The sequence below is a fragment of the Salmo salar genome, chromosome 07 (genome assembly GCF_965601325.2).
Source record: "Salmo salar chromosome 07, fSalSal1, whole genome shotgun sequence".
Taxonomy (NCBI): Eukaryota; Metazoa; Chordata; class Actinopteri; order Salmoniformes; family Salmonidae; genus Salmo; species Salmo salar.
The window spans coordinates 49,999,275-50,022,500 of NC_138297.1; the positions used below are offsets into that span (position 1 = coordinate 49,999,275).

The 23,226-nt window shown below is 43.0% G+C and overlaps 1 protein-coding gene across 3 annotated transcripts; it reads left to right on the forward strand.

The window, feature by feature from the left end:
- The first annotated feature begins 411 nt into the window (after positions 1-411).
- On the forward strand, positions 412-6,183 carry LOC106609458 (ubl carboxyl-terminal hydrolase 18). 3 transcript variants are annotated; one of them, XM_014208316.3, is made up of 13 exons: positions 412-470; positions 859-930; positions 2,208-2,295; positions 3,000-3,143; positions 3,617-3,713; positions 3,845-3,975; positions 4,089-4,168; positions 4,293-4,427; positions 4,593-4,688; positions 4,783-4,947; positions 5,125-5,253; positions 5,362-5,405; positions 5,525-6,183. In XM_014208316.3, exons 4-13 carry the CDS (start codon positions 3,077-3,079, stop codon positions 5,595-5,597), a joined length of 1,017 nt encoding a protein of 338 aa, XP_014063791.1. In that variant the 5' UTR covers positions 412-470; positions 859-930; positions 2,208-2,295; positions 3,000-3,076; the 3' UTR covers positions 5,598-6,183. The 3 variants fall into 3 exon arrangements, with proteins under 3 accessions (XP_014063791.1, XP_014063790.1, XP_014063794.1); XM_014208315.3 differs by lacking the exons at positions 412-470; positions 859-930 and adding an exon at positions 1,823-1,937; XM_014208319.3 differs by lacking the exons at positions 412-470; positions 859-930; positions 2,208-2,295 and adding an exon at positions 2,733-2,831.
- The last annotated feature ends 17,043 nt before the right edge of the window (positions 6,184-23,226 follow it).

Sequence of the window (23,226 nt, forward strand, 5' to 3'; positions counted from 1 at the left end):
TTGATGATAGCTTTGCACACTTTATATAATGGCAAATTGCGAACCTCACACCATGAAGTAGTTGTGTACATTATAAGCTTTATACATTTATAGTACAGTACAGTACATTTACAGTATCTGCTGATGTGCATTAGTTGTATGTTTGTACGATTAGGGATTTCCTTCATTTTATGAATATAATCCATCTGTTTTCTTTGCATTAATCACAATTTTATAAACATTTTGTGAAGTATAATTTTGCTCATTAAAGTAGCGCTTTATTCATTCTCATGAACACACCAGAATGTAAGTGTAAAGTTATGCATCAAGAATGAAATGAAACCAAGTGATTGTAATTGTAATGATGGGTTGGCTGACAACGCCACATAAATAATGCACGAGCATTGATGTGGCCGGAAGCTGTACTTTGTTATGATTCTGAACGGTCAGATAGCTGGTAACAATGACAAGAAGCTGCCGTGTGGGGAATTGTAGGTGGCTCGTTTCAGCTAGTTTTATCTTGTGCTTGATACCATGTCTTGTTTAGAATTTTTTTGACTGATTTTATGTCAGTGCTAATGTAACAGGGTTGGTTATGTTTCCACTTGCCTCTAAAGAAAGGTGTATTTAATGTTCAAGCATTCTTATTGGTTGGTTCAACTCTGATGACAATAAGGCGTGTTGTGATTGACCCCGCTTGCAGATAGGGGGTACATTACTGATTTATACATGTGTGGGTATATGGTACCTGTTAGGGATTGAGGGGCTTTCTGGGATGTGCTTTGGCATATGATTGCTGTAAATAAGTGTGTTAGCTAGCATACACCGATGTAATGGTCACATAAGCCCACTGCTAACACAGTTGTCTTCATGCTACAGATTTTGCCATCGACAGCCATCAATATCGTTAAGCCCTGCACAACTAACGTGCAGTTTCCTATTTAACAACAGGTATTTACACATGTTATATTTTGTATTGTATTTTGTATTTTGTTCCCCAGTATGAAAATGTGATGCAAGGGATTTTGCCATCGACAGCCATCAATATCGTTAAGCCCTGCACAACTAACGTGCTGTTTCGTATTTAACAACAGCAACAGAAATAAATGATGCTCAACTGGGACCACTGGCTGAGGTGATTTATTAGGACAAAACACAACGCAAGGAGAGTACGATTTTCATCTGTAACACTAATATGGCAAAAATTCACTAGCTAGCTAATCAACAACTGTAACGATGTATTTGAGAGATAACAAGTGCTCATTATGCAAATGAATTTATGTTTTCAATAAATATTTGGAGACATAATAGAGTTAACATGTTGTCAACAATCTAAGATAACCCCACCAGTTTTGCCCCATAGTTGCGCACAAGTCGATTTTGTTGCTAAACATCCAACCCGTCTATGAGGACTGCTCCTTCTGAGGAGTACCAATATGGCGGACGGTGGCTTCAAAACCTCTCATTGGGCAATACAAATATCAGCAATTTAGGGTTTATATACATTATTGGTAAAAAAACAAGTGACTGGGTCCAAAAATCGGACGTGTCCTTGTATCCATTCGGGTCTGCTTTCTTTTTTTATTTTAAATGACCAGGTCTGTTCGGATCCGGGTCTGATTGTCCTCGTTCGGGTCTGGGACTAATGTTTTGGACCTGTGAAGTAGGGCGTCATTTGGGTATGGCAGAGTATGGCAGTCACCATATCCTACCTAGCTCACCACCAACAATTTAAAATTGGCAACTAAAATCATTCCAATCCCAATTAAAAGGCAAATCCAGTTTAGCGGTATTAGAGGGCTGGCTTTAGGAACATGCGGAGGGCTCAGAGCAGGGCGGGAAGGCTGTTTGCCCGGTTAGCTAGCTTTAGGACTATGGTTAGCTGGCTTTAGGACGATGGACAGAGAGAGCATTGACACAGTTCTCCAGAGAACAGTGCAGATCTGGAAGATAGCTAGGTAACTGTTTGACTTGACGTGTAACTAAACTAGACTGTTTGACCCCTGTGCTGAGCTAGTGCGTAGTAGCTAATTGCAGTATGACATATTTGTAGAAGGTTAAGTCCCCTATTGACTGAGGTGAATGAAGCTACTGCAGCCAAGGTGATAATGGCTGGAGTGCATTTAGGTTGTTTTTGCTGTTCTCCTAAATGCATTTGAGAGTTTTTGAATTGTGTAGAAATGCAGTAAATGAGCTTCAACCCGTCCTCCAACTTTGCCATACCCTAGGTTTAGGAAATGACGCCCCTGCCATGAAGACCTCAACCCCTGGGAGCTTCATCCTCATTCTCCGCTGAAGAAATGACAGTTTGATCAGGTTTGTCACTAGGGGATGCCATCCAACCAACTATGTGGGTTTCATACTGTACCGCTCTGAAGGAGGCCCCCATCAATAGTTCTATATCTTGTCCCATAATACGTCCCATATCTTCTCTTGCTGCGAAAGGTTGCCTCCATGCTGATTTAAAATTGTTGCGTACACAGCTGTCTAGCACTATGTGGGCAACCTTTTACATAACAGAAGTCCATTTTGTGTTAACTGTCGCTGTCAACTACTTTATAGTCTTGACATGGAATTTTACAGGAAAATGACACTCAATGCTGTTTTAAAATACTGTATATGGCGACCTCAACAAAGCCCAACAATAAGATAAGATAGAAATCGGTAGAAATGAATGGCACTTAGCCCAAAGTCCGGCAGATGGCGATATAATGGACTCAGTTTCGTTAGTTTCGTTTTTACCTAAAGTTTGACAGAAATAGAAAGTGAAAGTGATGCCGCACTAGTGTCAAGTCGCGTTTTTTCCATATATTTTTTTCGCAAGGCTGTGGGTAGTCAATGAGATCGATAAAGTAAGTGAAATAGTTGCTGAAAATAAATACATATTATGCTATATGCAGTGTTTTGGATTCACAAAAAATGCACCCCTAATGTTAGACGAGTTTCTCAAAGTTGAGTAAACTCAGCTATGTAAAAATGTATGATGACGATCCAGTTATTCATTTGTATTTCACTCACAGCGAGGTGCCCGGACCCCTTGGACTAATTAACTCAACAACAGTAGTCCAACAATAGACCAACTAAAACGATAGCCCTGATGGCACGAAGAATGTTCTCAAAGTGCTGCTGTAGTTGGAGTCTACCTATCGGGAGTAGGTCAGAAGGTACGGGCTTGGACTGAATGCATATGGTGGAAAGTAGATTCTGAAACAAGCTGATGGGCTGGTTATTTTTCCCTGATCAGGGACCTGTTTTACACATTTCCCTATAACTGAACCCTACTAAGCCGCTATAGGGTCCTGAGTTTTGCCTGTTCAGATCACATGGTCAGGAAGAAATTCTGACCATAATCAGCAGTAGCATCACTGCAATTTACACCACACACTTTGCATTGATCAATATGGACACAAGCACAGGAAGCTGTTGAGTGAATGGAATGGCATCAAACACATGGAAAACATATGTTTGATGTATTTGATACCATTCCACTGATTCTGCTCCAGCCATTACCATAAGCCGGTCCACCCCAAATTAAGGTGCCACTAACCTCCTGTGAGACATAACACATTATTATTACTTAGCTGTCTGGATAGAATTGAGGAATGCAGATATGTTATGATCATATTGATACCCGTAGGCCTAAGAGGTCTGATGAACTATGGCCTGTCATGCTGTGTGAACGCTCTGCTGCAGTCCTTCTCTGCCACCTGGGAACTGGTAGATCTGCTAAAAGGGTAAGCCAGGTGGCAGGTTAAAATGTGTCGCTATTAAGAATCAACATGTAACAAAGATATTAGTTAGCTTACTGCTAGTTATCAGGCTGCTTGTGGGAAAGCATTGAGTGCTGGGAATGCTATGTTCTTAGGTGGAACCCAGTTGACAAGGAGAGTGTCCCTCTGTATCTGAGGAAGGTGCTACTAGCCATGCAGAGTGACCAATCCCAGCCTGCTCCTCATCAAGACTTCCTGCGCTGCCTGGACAGAAATTACATCTGCTGTATGAGTAGTCTACGTGTCATTACTTGGAGAAAAAAGCAAAGACATTTATGAATTATAAAGAATATAATTTTCTGTCTGCAACTTTAACATTGACAAGAATGTTTTTCTCAGTCCATGTTCAACAGGATGCAGATGAGGTATTCCTCTCCATTCTAAACCTTATCCAACAACAGATGAGTGACAAGGCCTTGGTATGTACTACTTAAATTGACATAATATTAGATCATCTAAAAAATAACAACAGGGACACCCAACAAAAAGCATGTTGGAGATGATACGATAGGAAGTTTCTCTGTCTGTGTTCTCCATCCCCAGGCTCAGGAGATTCACTCTCTGTATAAGGTTACCGTGGAGACATACCTTCAGTGTCTAGAATGTACATACATCGAAACTGGGACCAGCTTTCTACTCAGCCTCCCCATGCACATAAGTGAGAGCCATGACTCCCTGGTGAGGGTTCCCTCAAACTTGGCTCGAGTTTTCTCTTATATTGGGATTCTATTCAAAGTCCTTAGCTCTGAATGTTACATTGCCCTTTTTGATAGCTGTCAAAGGGAGGATGTGGTTTGTTTAAAAATTTAGTCTCTGTGTCTTTCCTATTCTGTGGTCTTCCAGGAGGACTGTGTACGGTTCTTCTTCAAGCTTCAGGAGCTAAGGGATGGAGATAAGTGCTACTGTGAAAAGTGTGGAGAGAAGAAGCCATTCAAACAGGTCAGCTCTTTAGAACTGAAAGGATGTTCCATTGTAGAGACTGTTGTGATTTGCCTGTTCACTGAATTACTCCATCTTGTTCTTTCTTATGTAGGGCTTCAAACTCATCTCCCTGCCCCCTGTCTTGTGTCTTCACCTGAAGAGATTCCGTAATTCCCATGGTTACACCAGGAAACTACACTACAAAGTCACCTTCCCAGAAACCCTGAACATTTCTGAGATCTTGACAGCAGAGGCACTGTCAGAACGTTATGTACAGGTAGATAGGCATATGTTTACCATATTTGTTTGAGGTATGCTAATATACAACATTATGCTCATAAAAAAATTACACATGGGCCTACATAAACACATTTACATTTTATCACAACATAATTGGAGGGAAATTATACAGCTTTACTGACATATATCAAATTGTATTTGTTCATTTTTTCAGAGTGACAGCCAGTACAGTTTGTGTGCAGTCATAGTGCACTCCGGCGATGCCATGTTTGGACACTACACAGCATACGTTCGTCACAAGGACCAGAGCTGGTACTACGCTAATGATAGTTATGTACGGCAGGTAAGAGAAAATGAGTGGAAGAATGTTTACACCACTCAGCAAGTTTGTATTATGCATATACCTTTCTTTGGTATCATTAAAAGTAACATAACTTTTGCACAAACACAGGTTAGCTGGAAGGAAGTACAGAACACCTATGGAGGAAGTCAACGGTAAGGTTTTAACACACAATTACTTCTCTTTAGAATGGCGACATCTCTCAGTAATATACAGGATCAATTCTGTGGGGGAAATGGCATCAGTTGACAGGTGTCTTATCCTTTGTTAACAGAGAAGACACAGCGTATATGCTGCTCTACAGACGAACCCCAGAGGGAAAGCAACAGGAGTGGTCCTCAGGCTGACGGAGCTAAAGGGATAAAGAGTGGAGGCTGGAGACCAAACACAAGGTGCACTCACTGCAGGGTGAACTACCTATCGGAGGGGTTGTTGTCTTCATGTAGCATTGAGGATGTCATTTATCTTGATGATTTTCGCTTTAAAATGATGGGTAATGGGTCATTGTTTATGTGCAATTACATGGATTTGTTTAAGTATATTTGGTGGGGTGTGTATATGTTTTGAGGTTTTGTTTATGCTGGATACGTTGGACATTCATAGGGCATTACTGAGCTTAGCCAATAGGTGGAGGCAAACACCCTTCACCCTGTCATTAGTACAGTCATCTTGTAAGCTTCAGAGACCACACGTTCTGAAACCACTATAAGACGGGTGGTTTGAAGAGTGTGCTGAGTTGAGGTATTCTGGGGGAAAACCTGAAGAAGGCCATTGACTCATTGGTGATAATATTTGCCTGACATGGAAAATATGTGACTCACCTTGTTTCAGAACAATTGGTTTATGCAGTAGTTACCGGTACTCTGTTCTGTTTCGATATCACTACTGTCAACAGAGAAATAAACTGTAATTTTTCCAGGTAGCACCTGAAAATGTATTGCGTCTTTTTCCAGTTACTGAAGTGAGCCCTGCAAGACCTAAAACACCCACTGTATGTGCCACAGGCTCTCTCAATACTCGTACTTAAATGTGGTTTGGAATGACATGCATTGAAATGTTATGTTCTTCTATAGTCTTCTCTATTCTGTTATTTTCTGTTCTTCTATTTTCTTCTTTTTCTTCTATTGGTCATTTGCCTATCATCTTTCTCTCAGAAAAGGAGAATGAGGGGCAGATAGAATATCTCCAATCCACCTATTCCTTCTCAACATACTTTACAGTACATACTTTACAGTACATACTTTACAGTACATACTTTACAGCACATGTACAACTTCGTATAGCCCGTCTGTCTGGGGAATCTCATACATAGTTAATAAAAACTGTTCCCACTACCTTAGCCAAGACACTGAGGACCAGTTGAAATGGTGCCCGTGTGCTCACAGCCTGCCTCGCACTGACAGAATGGAAGATGTCTACACAGTGCCACTGGTAGTAGCCTACGTGGGCATCTCCAACCCACAGTCAGCGGACAGTAGCAGAGTAATGCATTCAGTATGTACAGTGCTGATGTACAGTGCTTTCTGGCGTGTCACTGTTCCTTTTAGATGTTGCATTTCTAGAGTTGACGCTTGAGTCTACTCTCGACACTACACAAATGTGACAGTTTTGTAACTAAGTCTTAAACCTCACTCTTGATTGGCAGATATATTTTTGGGCTGCCCCCTATAAATGCTGCTCTGTTTTTAATAAAATCCAATAAAATGTCATTTGTCACATGCTTCGTGAACAACAGGTGTAGACAAGCAGTGAAATTCTTACTTACTTTCCAACAACGCCAATAGAAAAATAATAACACGAGGAATGAACAGAAAAATAGGATGCAGGTGTGTTTGCATCTGGAGGTATTTGACTTTGATAGTTCAAATAACAGTTTTGAATTTCAGTAATGACATAGAACAATGCGTCCAAAATAATTCTGAGCTTGGAGTAAGATGACAGACATCTTTCTCTATTTCTCTCTCTTTCTCTTCTATTATAGTTGTAAATTAATTATTGATGCCCAGTTACAATGAGGCCAACACTAACCAGGTGTTATTGCATGAATGTTCCCCTTATAATCACAAGATGGCTGGCGTGTGCCACAATTTTCACTCGGGGAGAACACCTGCCGTGACACACCCCTCCATACCCCATCTGTGGCTCCAGTGTACGCTTAACTTACCTTAACATAGGCGACACATTAGCACCTATTCATACGTGTGGCATACGCTACATGTCTGCACCACCATTGTTGAGCCTCCCAGTCTGTCGTCTGTACCTTTGTACTGTCATTACCCACCTGGACAGTGGACACCTTATGGGAGGCACCTTATGAACCGTTCTTTTATTTGGAAGGTTTTCAGTCGGTCTGGATTGGTTACTGTATTGTGTTTACATGATTTACTCTTCTAGATCTTGGCAAGGTGACTTATCTCTGCCCATAACAGTGACAGTTCTTGACACGCCAAGAGCGAGGGAAGAGACTAAACCTGCATGTGGGCCAGCTGAACTCATTGCCTGACCACAGTGTCATCTATTTCTATGGGCACAAGCACTGTTCATGACACACACTGTTCACAGCCCTCTTGTTGGCAGAGAGAACATTTTGCAGGTTTTAAAACGTATTTCCTGCAGTTCTACACATTTTGTCATGGGGTGCAGAGAACATTTTGCAGTTTTAAAGCAGATTTTCTTGCAGATCTATATATTTTGCCATGTCTAATGTGTATTGATGTGATATTTGAGTGACTCGAACATCACTACAAAATCTATGGGCTAAACAACCTAGCTAAAAAACGTTAGCTGACATGGACTACTTGATCTGGACATTTCTGACAAGTTATAAATAGCTCTCTAAGGTCTGCAATGACTGACATAACAAGAGGAAAACTGATAAGGTACTACCCAATTTCGAAATTGCACCCTCTGCATTCGTTCTACTATTGCAACTTTCAAGAGTAAGTTGAAAGCTGGACTGAATTCCCCCAAAAACTGATCTAGGTGATGACATTCTACAGGCTTTGCAGTGTGGCAGCGCTCAAGTGCTAGTGTTGTCTTTGGACATGGTTTCCTAATGCTTTGGGTTCTTTGTTTATGTGTGTGTACCAGTTACTAGGAGAGTGTGGATGGTTTATGGTGGATTTCAGGAACTCAGGTCAGTGGTTTGCTTGAGAATGTGAGTGAATATTTGTGACATATCCCTACCCATCCCAGTATTCCGTCTGTCTTGCCAAAGATGCCAGTTTCAGAATTCAACATGGCTTCCTTCTGGCATTTCTTACTGCTTTCATCGACTTAGTGGCTGTGAAAGAGGGGTGCTACATCACTGGTGTCATCCGTCCAGTCTTCCTTCCTTCCTCTTGAGCAATATTTACTGCACAGTATATGCTGTTAGGCAGCGGATTCCATTCACAAAAATGCCCGTTGATTTTGAGGGCTTAGTAGTCTCATGCAACATTTTCTAATTATTCAGAGGACAATGACTTTCGTAGGATTGAGAGACAAACCACCCCTTTTGTGTTGCCTTTGCAGTCACCATCTCTTATCTAGAATCAGGACATTGCCAATGGTGTTAGTTAGAATAGTTTGATTTAGTGCTGAATTTTCACCTACTTCACCATGAAGAAAAGCCTATGTTCCTCCATATGTCCAATGACCACTACTTTAATCTCTGACGTCCACCCTGTCATAACTAGACCTACTCTTCTACTTTAATCCAAGTCAACCTGTCATCATGAAATCTCTAGCTCATCTACCGGCTGTCATGAAACGGGTTTTCAAAGAGGAAATGATTCTGCTTCGCTCTCCGTGTTGAGTGTGCAGACCCTGGTGTCCATGGTGAAGTGAGGATGTAAATAATAACAAACAAGAACTGAATGGGAATGTCTTTTGCATGACTTTGATGTTTCCATTCGTATCAATGTAGAATAATATAATGGAATGTAGCACTGAAACACTATCCACTTGTTGTCTCTTGAAAAATAAAGGTGCATGATTCTGACCTGCCACAATAAGTTTATCAAAAATTCTAGCTGTACCGTCTAGTGGTAAATGTAGACCGACGCCTAATTCTTGTGAGATGGTCTTCCATCTGCTGAGCAGTGAGACATCCATCTGTCAGTTCATTGTGGAGGTATCCCTGTGATGTGCTTTGATTGGTGGCCTGTGGCACTTCACCTTTGCTTCTAGGGTCATGACCCTTGACTCATATTGATATCAGCACTGACTGACTGTGAATGCAGGCATGTGTTCCTACGATACACGGGCTAAATGGTACTCCTGGTACTCCTTCTTACCAGTAACCCTTGTCTAAGATTCACTCATAAATTAAACTGTCTGGAAACAGTGGAATCTTTTCTCTGGTCATATATAGGCTGCCGTGCTTCAGCTTTCCCCTTCTGAGTTCATAAAATATATCCTCTCCAGAGGGAGTCTGGACCTCATGAAGTTTACCTCTCCCGTCGGTCAGCTTTGCTGCCTATGAGTCTAGTTGGCGTGAGGGTCGTAAAACTAAAACCACACGTCTGCATTTTCTAAGAGGATGTTGGATCATATGTCTGACCACCATAACTGAAGATTCAAGACTGAGGGAGAAGTGTGGTTCGGATTTGGTTCGCTTTGTGTTTGTAGACAGTTGGCAGTGTCTGCTGCTCACCCAGGAAATGAACTCAGACAGTCTAATCTTCTTCAGCACGTTGGCTAACAGCTAACATGATATGATGTCCCAGTCTCTATTCATTCTACCTCTATTACTATCCCTCTGTTAGCACCTTATCTTCGTTAGTTGTCAGACTGGGATTCTAGGCCAGATCAGTGATCGGTCTCACTCCGTGAGATAGGCCTTCTCAGGTTACAGTCCTCTCTGTTGACTTCACACAGGGCCCTTATAGCTGGCTCTGCCTGTGCATGCCATCGCAAAGCCTCTGTATTCTCTTGCTCCAACATGTACAGTGGCATTCATTGGTTCCCACGCTTACAATGGCTTTTTATTTTGGCTGGTATTGGAAATGATTGCAAATGTTTAGATTCCTCTCAAGTGTACTTTGAGAATGTGGGTTTCTTGTCCAAGGAGTTACTCATGTCTCATGTAGCCTATCAAATTTAACAACATTCATATGCTATCAGAAGAGCAGCATGCTGCCATATCATGTCAGGAAATTGGTGCATCGGTTTAGGAATTACATCACAAATTGCTGTTCTGCAGAGAAATGACTGTATTTATTCAGCGAGAGTCCACTTTATGCAGGCTATGACATACGAATTTAAATGAATTTATGCACCGATTATAACCCTTCTCTTAGCAGTGCTGAAAGCCCAGACTATGCTTATTTAATCTAGCATCCTCAGGTCTCTCTCACTGTGCTGTACTGTCAGCATGCAGGAACGTATGGAATTAGAACTCCAGGCTAAACGACTGCCTCATCATTCCAAGCTCTGGGCTGAAATGATAAGTCCACAGCACAGTGTTGTATCTGCTCCTGACACATTTGGGCTGTGTCCCAAAGCACCCTATTCTCTATTCCCGAAGGGCTCTGGTCAAAAGTAGTGCACTATATTGAGAATCGGGTGCCATTTGGGACGCTGCCTTAGATAGTGATCGTGTCGAGTGTGCTATGCGTGCAATCAGTTCTCTCATCAGCAGAAAAGTTAATGATTTGTGCAGGGGGACGTGTGGGGGGAGGCTCTTGTGACCCGTGACTCAAACTCTTGTGACTCAAACTGCGCAAACATACTTTTTTGCCTCTCTGCTTGTGCCCCTTTGCCATGTTTAAACATTGATCCAGACCGCATGTACTGTTCATTTGCTAAGGATTGTGGGCTAGGCTCCTTCGAGCCGAGGTATCAACTGTCAAAGCTCTTTTTCTCTTCTTCAGCCGTTCCTATTTCCGGACAAAGGCCCTCTAATGCAGGTAGCTGGTGTTGGCATTCCGGCTGCATTCCTACCATGGGGAAGTTGGTGGGATCTGGAGGAAAAATGCATAATAACAAAGGCAGACTCTCATTCACAGGGTTTAGAGTTCTGTGGGAAAATGTGGGCAGGACAGGAGGTGGATGGCAGAGGAATGTGAACCATGGCATAGCTCACCAGTTACTATGACGGTAACACACACAGCCTTTCAGAGTGATAGGGTGGAGGTCCATAGAGCGAGAGAGAAGGGCAGCTATATAATAGGGTGTGATCTTAGTCAAGAGGACAGAGCAGAGTTATTCTTTTAACATTTAGGCCTAGACTGTCGTTTTCGTAGTCGTGTAGACATTCAACAAACCATCAGTCTATCATGAGCCATGATTGACAGAGATTGGGCGAGGGTGCTTCTGATTATGAGGTAATTTCCTCATAACCCCAGACTAGACTGTCCTATGGGTCTTCTCAATGGTGTTCTCCTCTTAAAGATGAGGAGGATTTTGAACATAGCGTAGCATATGAATGATCAGTCTTCTGTTGAGCTAAGTTACATTGTCTGAAGCCCTACATCGTTCTATGGTAGCCAGGCTAGTTCTACCACACACAATCACACTTTTTGAGGAGTGAGACAAAGAGAGTTCAAGGTTTATTAAGGTTTGTTAAGGTTCTAATCTCACCTTACTCCCAACTACTATGACCCTCCTCTGAGCTGTATCTGAGCTGTGGTCTTTGAAGATTAAGAGAGGGATTTCCATCAAAGTGCTCCGCTCTGCTCTCAGCAGAAGAGGAGCCCAGATGCTCTTGAAAAAGCATTTTCAACTTTAGGGGAAGTGAAATGAGTTGGAATGTTGTCATTTGGCCACTGTCACGTACCTTAGAATGTTTCGGCCCCCCAAAGAAACGTTCCCTCAGTGAAAGTTCTGTGTCTACCATGAGAAACCTCCTACTTCTGAGGATGAGAAACATTGGGCTTAACCTGATGTCATCCAGGAAGATTGATCAACATCCTGAATGTAATCTGTTGATAAACACCCCAGTCATTTTCGAATGTAATCTTGTTTAGCACTTTCTCTTGTCTTAACCTGCCATCTGTTCATCTTGTTTTATGTATGTGTTGGTTGGTTCTTCTTACACACAGATATAATTAAGTGCATTCTTGTCTTGCAGTTTCTGAGACCTTCAAGGCACTGCTATATTTAAAGGAAAACTCCACCCAAAAACGATATTTTGGTGTTTGTTTCATTAGTCCATTCTTGACATAGTTTGTTTGTCAGCAATCACATTTTGCGTCATATGAAGCTGTGTTTTGCATCATACGATGCAAAATGCATCATACGCGGATGATTTCTTTATTTTGAAAGTTCCATATCTTGAAAATGCGATTGCTGACAAGCAAAAACTATGGACAGATGAAACAAATACCAAAACATAGTTTGGGGGTTGAATTTTCCTTTTAAGGTGTACCACCTGATGATGCCACGGAGTTTCCCTGTCATATAAGACTACATAACAGTCATTGGATGTCACTGCACTAGCAGTCTTTTTAAACTATTTCCGTTACACGCCTAAATAGTCCAAAACAAATATTTATTTCTCAGAGCGGGGTTATAGAAAGAGCCTATACTCCTGGTGGGGAGTGTGTGTGGAGTGTGTGGTTGGAGAGTTCTGGATGAATTACATGGGGAAATGAAAGGAGGCCTGCTAGTAACCCACAGGTCCATTCTGGGAGAGGAGACAGCCTCTGATGTGGCTTTATAACATTTCCTAAAAAGCGCAAAGCCCTCTGGGATGATGCCAAAACCAGTCATCAATGAAGTGGTGTGTGTGTGTGCCTCATTGTGCTGTATTGTTCATCCTTCCTTTGATATCCGAGGACACAGTTGGCTATCTGTGGCTTTCCACACAAAAACATGTCCTCCAGAGGCCTAGGCCAGGGGAGCACACCCCATCAGTCAGTTGTTTTCTCTCCTGTACACCGTGTTGTGTCTTCAGGGGTGTGGTTCATTCAGGTGTGCTGTTCCTCTCTACAGAGGTCCTGCCTTGGAGGCGTTTTGTGCTGTCTAACAGCTATGACATCAGTCATTAACACCCATGTGGTCGGCCACACCCATCTGTAGCCCGGGTTGTTATCTGAGACTGCTGGTGCACTAACATCTACTGTCGGCGTGTTTCTAATTCAATTCTTACACAACCTTTGATTTTGCACCGCAAAGTGACGCAAGCACCTATTAATATTGAAGAAATATTAATTCTGTATTAGGAGTCTGTGTTTCTGCAGTTTGTACAGTCAGATCCTCCTTGTTTTAAGTCTTCAGCTCCTTTGCTGTGCCTGTGTGAGGCACATTCATTTGGCTTGAGACCCAGCCCTCTCTAGTCCAAAAACCCGCTCATCTGCAGTCTGTTATGGCGGACCGGGGGATGACATCATGCTCGTCTCGGAGAGAGCAGTTGCTGGTAATTGGCGCGCTCTACTCCACCAGCGATGCGGGCCAAACGGAACACACACGGCGGAGCCAGGCAATGCAAGTCAGATGCACTGCTGGGTTTTTCCAGAGTGGCTGACTTGACTGGGGCCACAGAGAGAGCCAGATACAAGAGGCCTCCGAGAGGGGGCTGCTCCAACTGTAAATGTCAGAAATGAATGAAGGGGCCTCAACCCAAAATTGAATCTGATATAATGCGCCCCAGGCTAGCCCAGACGTTTGATCTGATTCACAATGCAGCGCTGTCGTCGACGTCAAAGAGGATAGAGCTGTGCCTATTCTGGATGTTATGACATGGCAGAAAGTATTTTCATGTGTTCTTGGATGCTTTTGTAGAATCAGAGCTAGGCCTACGTCATTGAGTGCACGGCTACCCACACAGTTTTCCATTGAAGTTGCATTGGAGCTCTGTTCCTCTGTAGATCTCTCTGGTCAATAGTCCTATCCCCGTTTCAAAGCGGCTGCAAACGTCTTAACGACGTGCAGGGAGCATGTTTTTGTATCTTTGGTCTTTATAATGCAAAGGACCACGAGGCATTCATACACCGCTTATTCTGAAACCCTTAGCGCATGTTTGGTGATGGTAGGAAGATTACACGTCTGGAAATAAGATTAGGCATTTGTTCACGGTTTAGATGTGTGTCTTGGGGACGCAAATTACATCAGTGGGACAATAACATGCAAAAAACAGATAATCCCATTAGTTTTGTAACCAGCAATTTGTTGTGGCAACGTGAGGAGAGGCTATTTGGCTACAGTGAATATGTGAATAAAAGCATGCTTTTGCCCTCCCTTTGGTCAGCCATCCACCTCTGTCTTGCAAAGAATCCTATTTGTTTGTACAGAGAGCTGTGCAGTCATGCCACCATGTTTCCTGCTATGTGGTTGTCGAAGGCAACACCAGAGGCGAGGCATGTTGATTCTGTGATATTGTTGTTTGTAGAAATGTTGTATAAGCTTCCTCCTCATCTTTGTTGTTATCTGTAGATGTTGTGAGAACATGTTTGCTGCAGTTGGCATGTCTGGGAAAACCCATAGAGTATGACAAACAAGTGAGTGCAGAACTGAGCGTGTTGGCCCGTGCCCGTCTCACCCACCTTCTCATCCTCCTGTTTGAGAGCGCTGGTGCCCCATATATTTATAGGAGGCAGTCTGGGGGGTGAATGGAGGGCAGGGGAGAGGCTCAGCGTGCCTCGTAGGTGGTGAGAAGAGATCATCACAGTTCCTGTCAAGAACAAAGTGCAACTCGGCGTCTGTGGGTAAAGAGCAGAGCATGCAAAACTGTCAGAGGAAGATGCCTCACTTACTATCGAAAGGAGATGTGTACTGTAGAGTGGTTGTTGCAATAGCCAGGCCTTGAATTTGTTAATGCATCATATAAATGGGTATCTTAGGCAAGATAGTGATGGAATTTATCACACGTTTCTTTGTCTTTGCAGTCACCACCTATTTAATTAATTTCCATTAAAGTGAAGAAATATTTGAATCACACTTAATGTAAGATAAAAAATGTATTTTTTTATATAAGCTATTCCTAATTTATTCTCTGTGGACTGTGTTGGGAAATGCATGCTAGTTTTAGTTTGGCTGGTGTACGCCGTTACTGTGATGACCTAGCCTCCTGACTTCCTGTGACAAGTCATCTTGGGACACGAAGTGCAGCTTGTGAAGGGTGACCCAACTAGCTCCAGTCAAAGCCTATCTCATGACACTGCCTATTGGCTTGACTGTGAGAAAAGACGTTTCCAATACTGCTGAAGCGTCTTTCTTTTTCTTCTACAGTAACTCAATGCTGAGGCATATTTTCCAGCACATCCTCTCCCAACTGGTGAGCTAGCTGTCGAGGCAGCAGCAGTGCCCGAGAGAGGAAATGAGTGTAGCTTAAGGGAATGTGTTATCTCTCCTCTTTCTCCCAGTAGATCCCTCATGCTCCATACTGTACCCCACACATGGTAGAACCTTATCAGTTAGATGTGAAGAAATACATTTGGTGGCTCTGGCCGAATGACATGTTTTCTTTCTGTCCGACCTCTTGATGTGAATTGTTCCTGACGTGTAATGTCAGCCAATGTCTATTCTAAGGTCATGTATATTGAAATGTGTTTGCCAAATGTCATGTTGGTACTTGTGGTTAGCCGGCACACAGTGGAAAGTGCCTGTATCATGTTCCCCTTGCATGTACCACTCTCTTGAGGAAGCAGACACAGCTGGGTAGACATACCTCTGTTGTTCTTCTTCCCTTTTTTTAGTGAAGACATCAAAACTATGAAATAACACATATGGAATCATGTAGTAACCAAAAAAGTGCTAAACAATTCAAAATATATTTTATATTTGAGATTCTTCAAAGTAGCCATCCTTTGCCTTGCACCTGGAATGCATTTAAATTAACAGGTGTGCCTTGTTAAAAGGTAATTTGTGGAATTTCTTTCTTTCTTAATCCGTTTGAACCAATCAGTTGTGTTGTGACAAGGTAGGAGTGGTATACAGAAGATAGCTCTATTTGGTAAAAGACCAAGTCCATATTATGGCAAGAACAGCTCAAATAAGCAAAGAGAAACGACAGTCCATCATTACTTTAAGACAGGAAGGTCAGTCAATGCAGAAAATTTCAAGAAAGTTTCTTCAAGTGCAGTCACAAAAACCATCAAGCGCTATGATGAAACTGGTTCTCATGAGGACCGCCACAGGAAAGGAAGACCCAGAGTTACCTCTGCTGCAGAGAATCAGTTCATTAGTGTTACCAGCCTCAAAAATTGCAGCCCAAATAAATGCTTGACAGATTTCAAGTGACAGACACATCTCAACATCAAGTGTTCAGAGGAGACTGCGTGAATCAGGCCTTCATGGTCGAATTGCTGCAAAGAAACCACTACTAAAGGACACCAATAATAAGAAGAGACTTTCTTCAGCCAAGAAACATGAGAAATGGACATTAGATGAGTCCAAATTTGAGATTTTTGGTTCCAACTGCCGTGTCTTTGTGAGTCACAGAGTGGGTGAACGGATGATATCTGCATGTGTGGGTAATGTGGAGGAGGTGTGATGGTGTGGAGGTGCTTTGCTGGTGACACTGTGATTTATTTAGAATTCAAGGCACACTTAACCAGCATGGCTATCACAGCATTCTGCAGAGATACTCCATCCCATCTGGTTTGCGCTTAGTGGGACTATTATTTGTTTTTCAACAAGACAATGACACCTCCAGGCTGTGTAAGGGCTATTTGACCAAGAAGGAGTGTGATGGAATGCTGCATCAGATAACCTGGCCTCCACAATCACCCGACCTCAACCCAATTGAAATGGTTTGTGATGAAGGAAAAGCAACCAACAAGTGCTCAGCATATGTGGGAACTCCTTCAAGACTCGAATCTCAAATATATTTTGATTTGTTTAACACTTTTTTTGGTTACTACATGATTCCATATGTGTTATTTTATAGTTTTGATGTCTTCACTATTATTCTACAATGTAAAAAATAGAGAAAATAAGAAAAACCCTTGAATGAGTAGATGTGTCCAAACTTTTGACTGATACTGTATATTGAAATGCCTTTGTCAAATGTCATGTTGGTTATTGTGGTTACCCGGCACACAGTGGAAGGGCCTGTATGATGTTCCCCTTGCATTTCCTATGTAGTCATACCTCTGTTGTTCTTCTTCCCTTTTCAACAGATTTGCAAGCAGGTCACAGTGTAGACTAATAGCCTGTTTGTTTTGGGCAACTGGGAATCTCCACAGGACCCCCTATTCACACTAGTGTGTACTCACTGGGCACAGACATCATTTCAACATCTAGTTTTGATTGAGTTGTCAACTAACGTGAATTTAACTTGAAATCAACAAAAATGTTAGGTTAAATGTTGGGTGAAGAAAATCCTAAATTCCTTTTTGTTGATAACGTTTTTCAATTCCAAACAGTTTTCCATGTTGATTCAATGTCATCACATTGCAGTTGTTGTTTTCTTTATGATGTGGAAACAACGTTAATTCAACCAGTTTTTATCCCAGTGGGTATACCCTGGGCCTGCAAACACACACTCAGTTTACACTCCCAGGAGTAGTGATCTCAGAAGGAATGACTACCATGACAGCAAAGGACATGTAGAAAAGAGCCACACCTTCAATGCTCTGTCATGTCTGCAAACATCTCGGTTTGGATAGTCACTCCTCCCACAATGTGCATTGCAGAGATTCCTGAAAGATCTTTGGTCTCTTTACCAAGACAATTCGATTAGTTTGACCAGGGCTAACCATAAAGAGAGCCTCCCTTTGCCTTAATCTTCTCTGTGACAGTGGGAATCCTTACTAAGGGCCTGAGCCCCAGCACAGCCATCACTCCAACCATAACATATGCCTCACTACTTCCTGTTATGGATGCTGACATAAGGCTTGGAAACACAGACACCCAAGGTTGTTCAATTCCAAAAACAGCCAGGACACTTTCTCTGTATTTGGCATCAATGAGAGTTCCAATGGGGATATTGTTCTGTAACCCAACCTTGCTTTTTTCTTATCAAGACATTACCAGATTATATAATTACAGTATGTGCATCACTGTGTGTAAATTGATGACGGCAGGTGGATAAAGCAAGATTTTTGATTATGATTTGTTTACATGACTTTAGTCTGACATAGAATAGTGGAACAATGCAGCTTCCAGGAGAAGAAAGTTTGTTTTTTAAAGATTGGATATGTCACATTCATCATTCCTGGAAATGAAAAGGCTACAACAATCTGAGTGCACTGTATGTCTGATGGATTTGATAGATGGGCACCATACAACAGTGCACTATGTAGGTCAGTGTGATGGCCTGATGGGCCGTTTTCCCAGTCCGGAAGACCACGGAGGATCCAGAGCGATGGGGGCCAAAGCTGGATGAGTGATCCCCAGGGATGTGGCCTTGGTCCTGGGAAATGGTGGCCCAGGATGAGCCTGGAGCATCGCAGTGAAGACTCGGAAGCACTGTGAACTTCGCTCTCTCCTCTCACACGTTTAAGGGGAAAAAGCCTATATTCTTCTTCCCAGAATTTAGGTGGGAAGAATCGATGACTTCCTCTCGTTTGACCTCAGGGTGGAGGAAGGGATGTCTCTTCAGAGGGGTATCTGGTATTAAAATGCCCAATGGAGCGAACTGAACAGTCCTTGTGGGAATGTTTTAGTCTTGATTGTATATCACTTGTTTCTCAAAATGTTTAAATAAGGCTTGTGTGTGTGACATGTTGTGTGTATAATATACCTGCTACTCTCTGAGTGGTCCCTTCATAATAACTGTCATAACCCTGCTCTCTGATTGGCCCGGCCTTAATTATGACATTATGATATCATCATAACACTTCTTTCTGATTGATCCCTTCATAATGACGTCATAACACTGCTCTCTGATTGGTCCCTTATTATGACATCATCATAACTCTGCTCTCTGATTAGTCCATCATAAGAGCATTGTCATTACGAAAGGACAAATCAGAGAGCAGGGTTATGTCAATGTCATTATGATGCACTAATCAGAGCGCAGAGTTATGATGATGTAATAATGAGGGACCAATTTTACATTATACACATTGTCTTACCATGGCATTGTTGAATACTCATTTCTGATTGGCTTGAAGGGCATTTGAGAGCGTGCATTATTTCAATACATATTTCAATACAACTCACGGTATCAGCACGATAGAATTCAATGGCTATAGTTCATTCTTATATGTTTTATGTTTGTGCTGCTTTTGAAAGCAAAAGTCGAATTGAAAATATTATTGGCATTGTTGAAGCAAGCTAGGACTGATGGTTTGATTAGCTAAACTAGCAAGTTTTTTTGTTTGGTTACCAAGGAAACTACTGTAGCTATCTAGTAAACTTGCTAGCTACTTCAGTAGATGTTGAACACATTTCTACCTGCAAATGGACCCATTTCTAGCGGCAAATGTGTTAAAATATAGCCATGGTATAAAAGCGATAATCAACTTCAAACAATGAAACTCCGTGGAGGGTCAGTTCCACGTCGCGCTAGAACACACCATCCACTTCGTTCATTGTTTCCATAACATGCATAGCCTCTCGTTGATTAACCCTTACATAACCCTGCTCACTGATTGTTCGTTCATAATGACATCATCATAACCCTGCTCTCTGATTGGTCTCATCATAATGCCATCACCATCATCAGCCTGCTCTGATACACCTCCCATTTCTTGGGTGTCTCTAGCTTTGTATGTGACAACACCAGTATCAGGTCTTATTAGGTTATTAGGTTCTTCATCTCCAGGTTTGTATTTCAACTGGTTTTCAATGTGGAGAAAGAAAGTGCTTATTGCCCTCTTGCTAAATAAAGATCCAGCCTGTCGAACGGAATTTAGGCTCCCAGCTAAAAAAGGGCTGGCCCAAAGTAATGTGTCATGTGAAAAAATACATTGGAAAACAGTGACCATAATTCTGAACGGACAGGCAGGGAATTATGGGAGAACAATTAAACAGATTTTCAGTGTAATTTGGAGGAGGAGGAACAGGGAAGAAGAAGAAAAAGGACATGACTTATCACAACACCACATTATTGAGCAATCAACACTGGCTCCATACCATTCATGTTTGAGTCTCATATTTCTCCAATTGAGTTTTGAGATGAGATGATTTCAGTGTGCAGTTGGCAGTATGTGAAATTCTTTGGCTTGGTCCAAAGGAATGCCCTGGTGGGTACAGAGCTGATGGCACCACGCTCTGATCCCAGGCAGACCACTGCAACACTGGTCCCACCCTGGTCAGGTCAGCCTCCTCTGCCTCTCTGGTCCTCCACTCTATAAGAGAAATCACAGGATCAAAGCCAGGCCATGCCCTGGGGGACGGGGGGTAGCAGGGGGAATGGTCACTGCCGGTCACACCAACCTCACCACTCTAATTCATATCATGGCATTTCCTGCAGTTAAGGCGATAAGGCTGGTATGCCTGGTGCTTATCTCAGATCTTCTCTAGGCTGTTTGGAATGTAAGATTATGCAATCTTGTTGAGATTTTTTTTTAATTACCGTCGTAATGTGAGAGTGTTGGTTTGTTTGCTTTGTTAAACGCCGGTCTGTGCTGCTGGACTGGTTTGTGGTGAGCGGTTGGGACTGTAGATGGCCACAGCCATCTCTGGGCGATAGGCCCCCACCCTATGGTCCCTGAGTGTGCTAACCAAGCCTGTGCTGCAAGATTGTACTTGACCCAGCCATGATTCCTAGAATGGCTTTTCACTTTGAGAGAAATATGTTGAGAAATCAGTCAGAAAGACTTACTGTACATCACAGGCTTTTTTTCTCCTTGAATTGCTTGAAGCTCAGCAGTGTCCCCAGCCATTGCTGTGTTTGAGGATAACGCTCTGTGCTTGCTCCAGACCTGGGTTCAAATACTATATGACATTTTTCAAATTCGTTGAGCGTTTGCTTTAGCTTGGCTGGAGTGCCAGGTGAGCGGGGTTTGCACTTTTGGGGACTTTTCTATTGGTCCAGTAAACCAGGCAAGCTCAATCAAGCACAGATAAAGTTTTTGAAATATTCTAATTATTTCAACCCTGGTCTGGCTTGCACAACCCTTTTATCGGGATGGAATCCAAGTCCCACTTTGGGCTGCACAATGACTTCCATCGTCCTGTTGAATGGCTGAGTCTGGCGACAGGGAAGCTCTCTCATCCTGCGTCCTCCCTCAATCTAATCAAGCAATGAGACCAATAAGGTGAATTAAGATGTGAGCTGAGATTGCTATCCTCTCACAGAGGTCTCTTTGTGCCTGGTATAGGAATAAGAGGCCCATGGTTAGCATACATCACACACAGGAAAGGAGCAGGGCCCCCAGAGCAGACCCCGGAGTCTACCCTCCCCTGCTAGCGATTTATAGGGAGTCGGATCACCTTGCTATAGCAGTTTTCAAAGCACTTTCTTCAGCCATGTGAGCTAGGGCCCATTTCCTCCTTTCTCTCTGTAGGGAAATGTAAGTGTGCTGGGGAGGAAATGTTGCAAAGACGGAGGGAAGTCACAAAGACAAAGAAAGCAATGTTATTTGTAGACAAGTGGGGCCAGCGTCTTAAAATAAACTTATATGAAAATGTTTTACTGGAATCTGCTCGCTACTGATTAACACACCATATTTTCAACAGGCTACAGAAAAACAGCATTCATCAGTTTGTACAGAACTGTATGTATGACCAGCTAGTCGGTCTATCTGCCCCCTGGGCCTGTCTTCCTGTTGGACATCCTGTCCCTGATGAATCCGCCTTTAAAGAGGAAGCTGGTGGTCGCAAGGACACACCCCCTCAGCCCAGCACAACCAAATACAGCATCCTCCCCACTCAGAAAGCACCAGCCGACGCTGCTGCTGACAGGAGCTCCCTCACCGGAATCTTATTTGTTTGTGTTCTCCCTTCCCCTGATCTTTGACCGCACAGACCCGGTCCACTTGTGACAGGCAGCCCACTGCCTATTGGCTCCCACTCAGACCACTTCCCTTCTTCACCGCCTTGAGATGTCTGTGATGTGAGGAGAGGCAAACGGAGGGAGAGGAAGGGAACTGACTCAGTGAAGGCTGCTGAGGGGAGGACGGCTCATAATAATGACAGGAATGGAGCAAATGGAATGGCATCAAACACATGGAAACTGTGTTTGATGTAGCTGATACCGTTCCACTGATTGAGCTCCAGCCATTACCATAAGCCCGTCCTCCCCAATTAGGGTGCAACCAACCTCCTGTGAACTGACTGTAGAGCTGACAGACGGAGCAGCATGGGGGGCCTCAGCCTCAGCCTGGGTAGTTACATAACGCAGAGTCCCTCTACCAAGAATGGCGTTCACAGGAGCTACATCACTCGCTCATAGCCTACACACACATCACACTCATGTACGCATACTGTATACTGTACGTACAGGTTAACATACAGAGACACAGACCCCGTCTCAGGCTCATCACAGTGCGCTCCTCAGGCATCAGAGGATGAGTTTTGTTCTCTGTTCAGAGGAGAGGATGTGATCTCACCCAGTAAAAATCCGACCTATTTCGCTAGCTGCTCGTGACTTAATCCAAGCTCCCCCTTTGTGCTAGGCGCTCCCCCCCCTTTCCTCCCTTCCTCCTCTCCCCTCCTTCTCTTGCGCCCTCTCTCTTTGCCTCACTCCTGAGTGTATGGAAGGAACAGAGTAGGCCAATGTTCTCGGAGAGATGCTGGTTACGAGTGAGAGACACAAGCTGATGGACGTCAGAGACAGAGATAGAGGGAGAGAGATATAGAGGGAGAGAGAGATAAAGGGAGAGTTGTATATAGGAGGGGCTGAGAGAAGGGGGGACAGAACCATTGACTCAGGTCTGTGTTCAAGACCAAAGACTAAACCCAGAAGTGCTTACTGTCTCAACATTGTCTTCTCAAATGTTGCCATTGGGTTTTGAATAAGGGCTTTCAGTTTCCCTGAGAATCTCTCAATGCAGAATGTGGGAAACACCCCTCTTTTTCTTGTTCTGAATGTATAGTTTTATCCATTAATTTCTCTCTAGCTCGTCTGAGGGTAAATTTAACTGTTTATGCATGTCTGCATAGACTACATCTGTGTGTCTGTCTATGTTTTCTATGTACATATTTAATAATCTTCCCTCA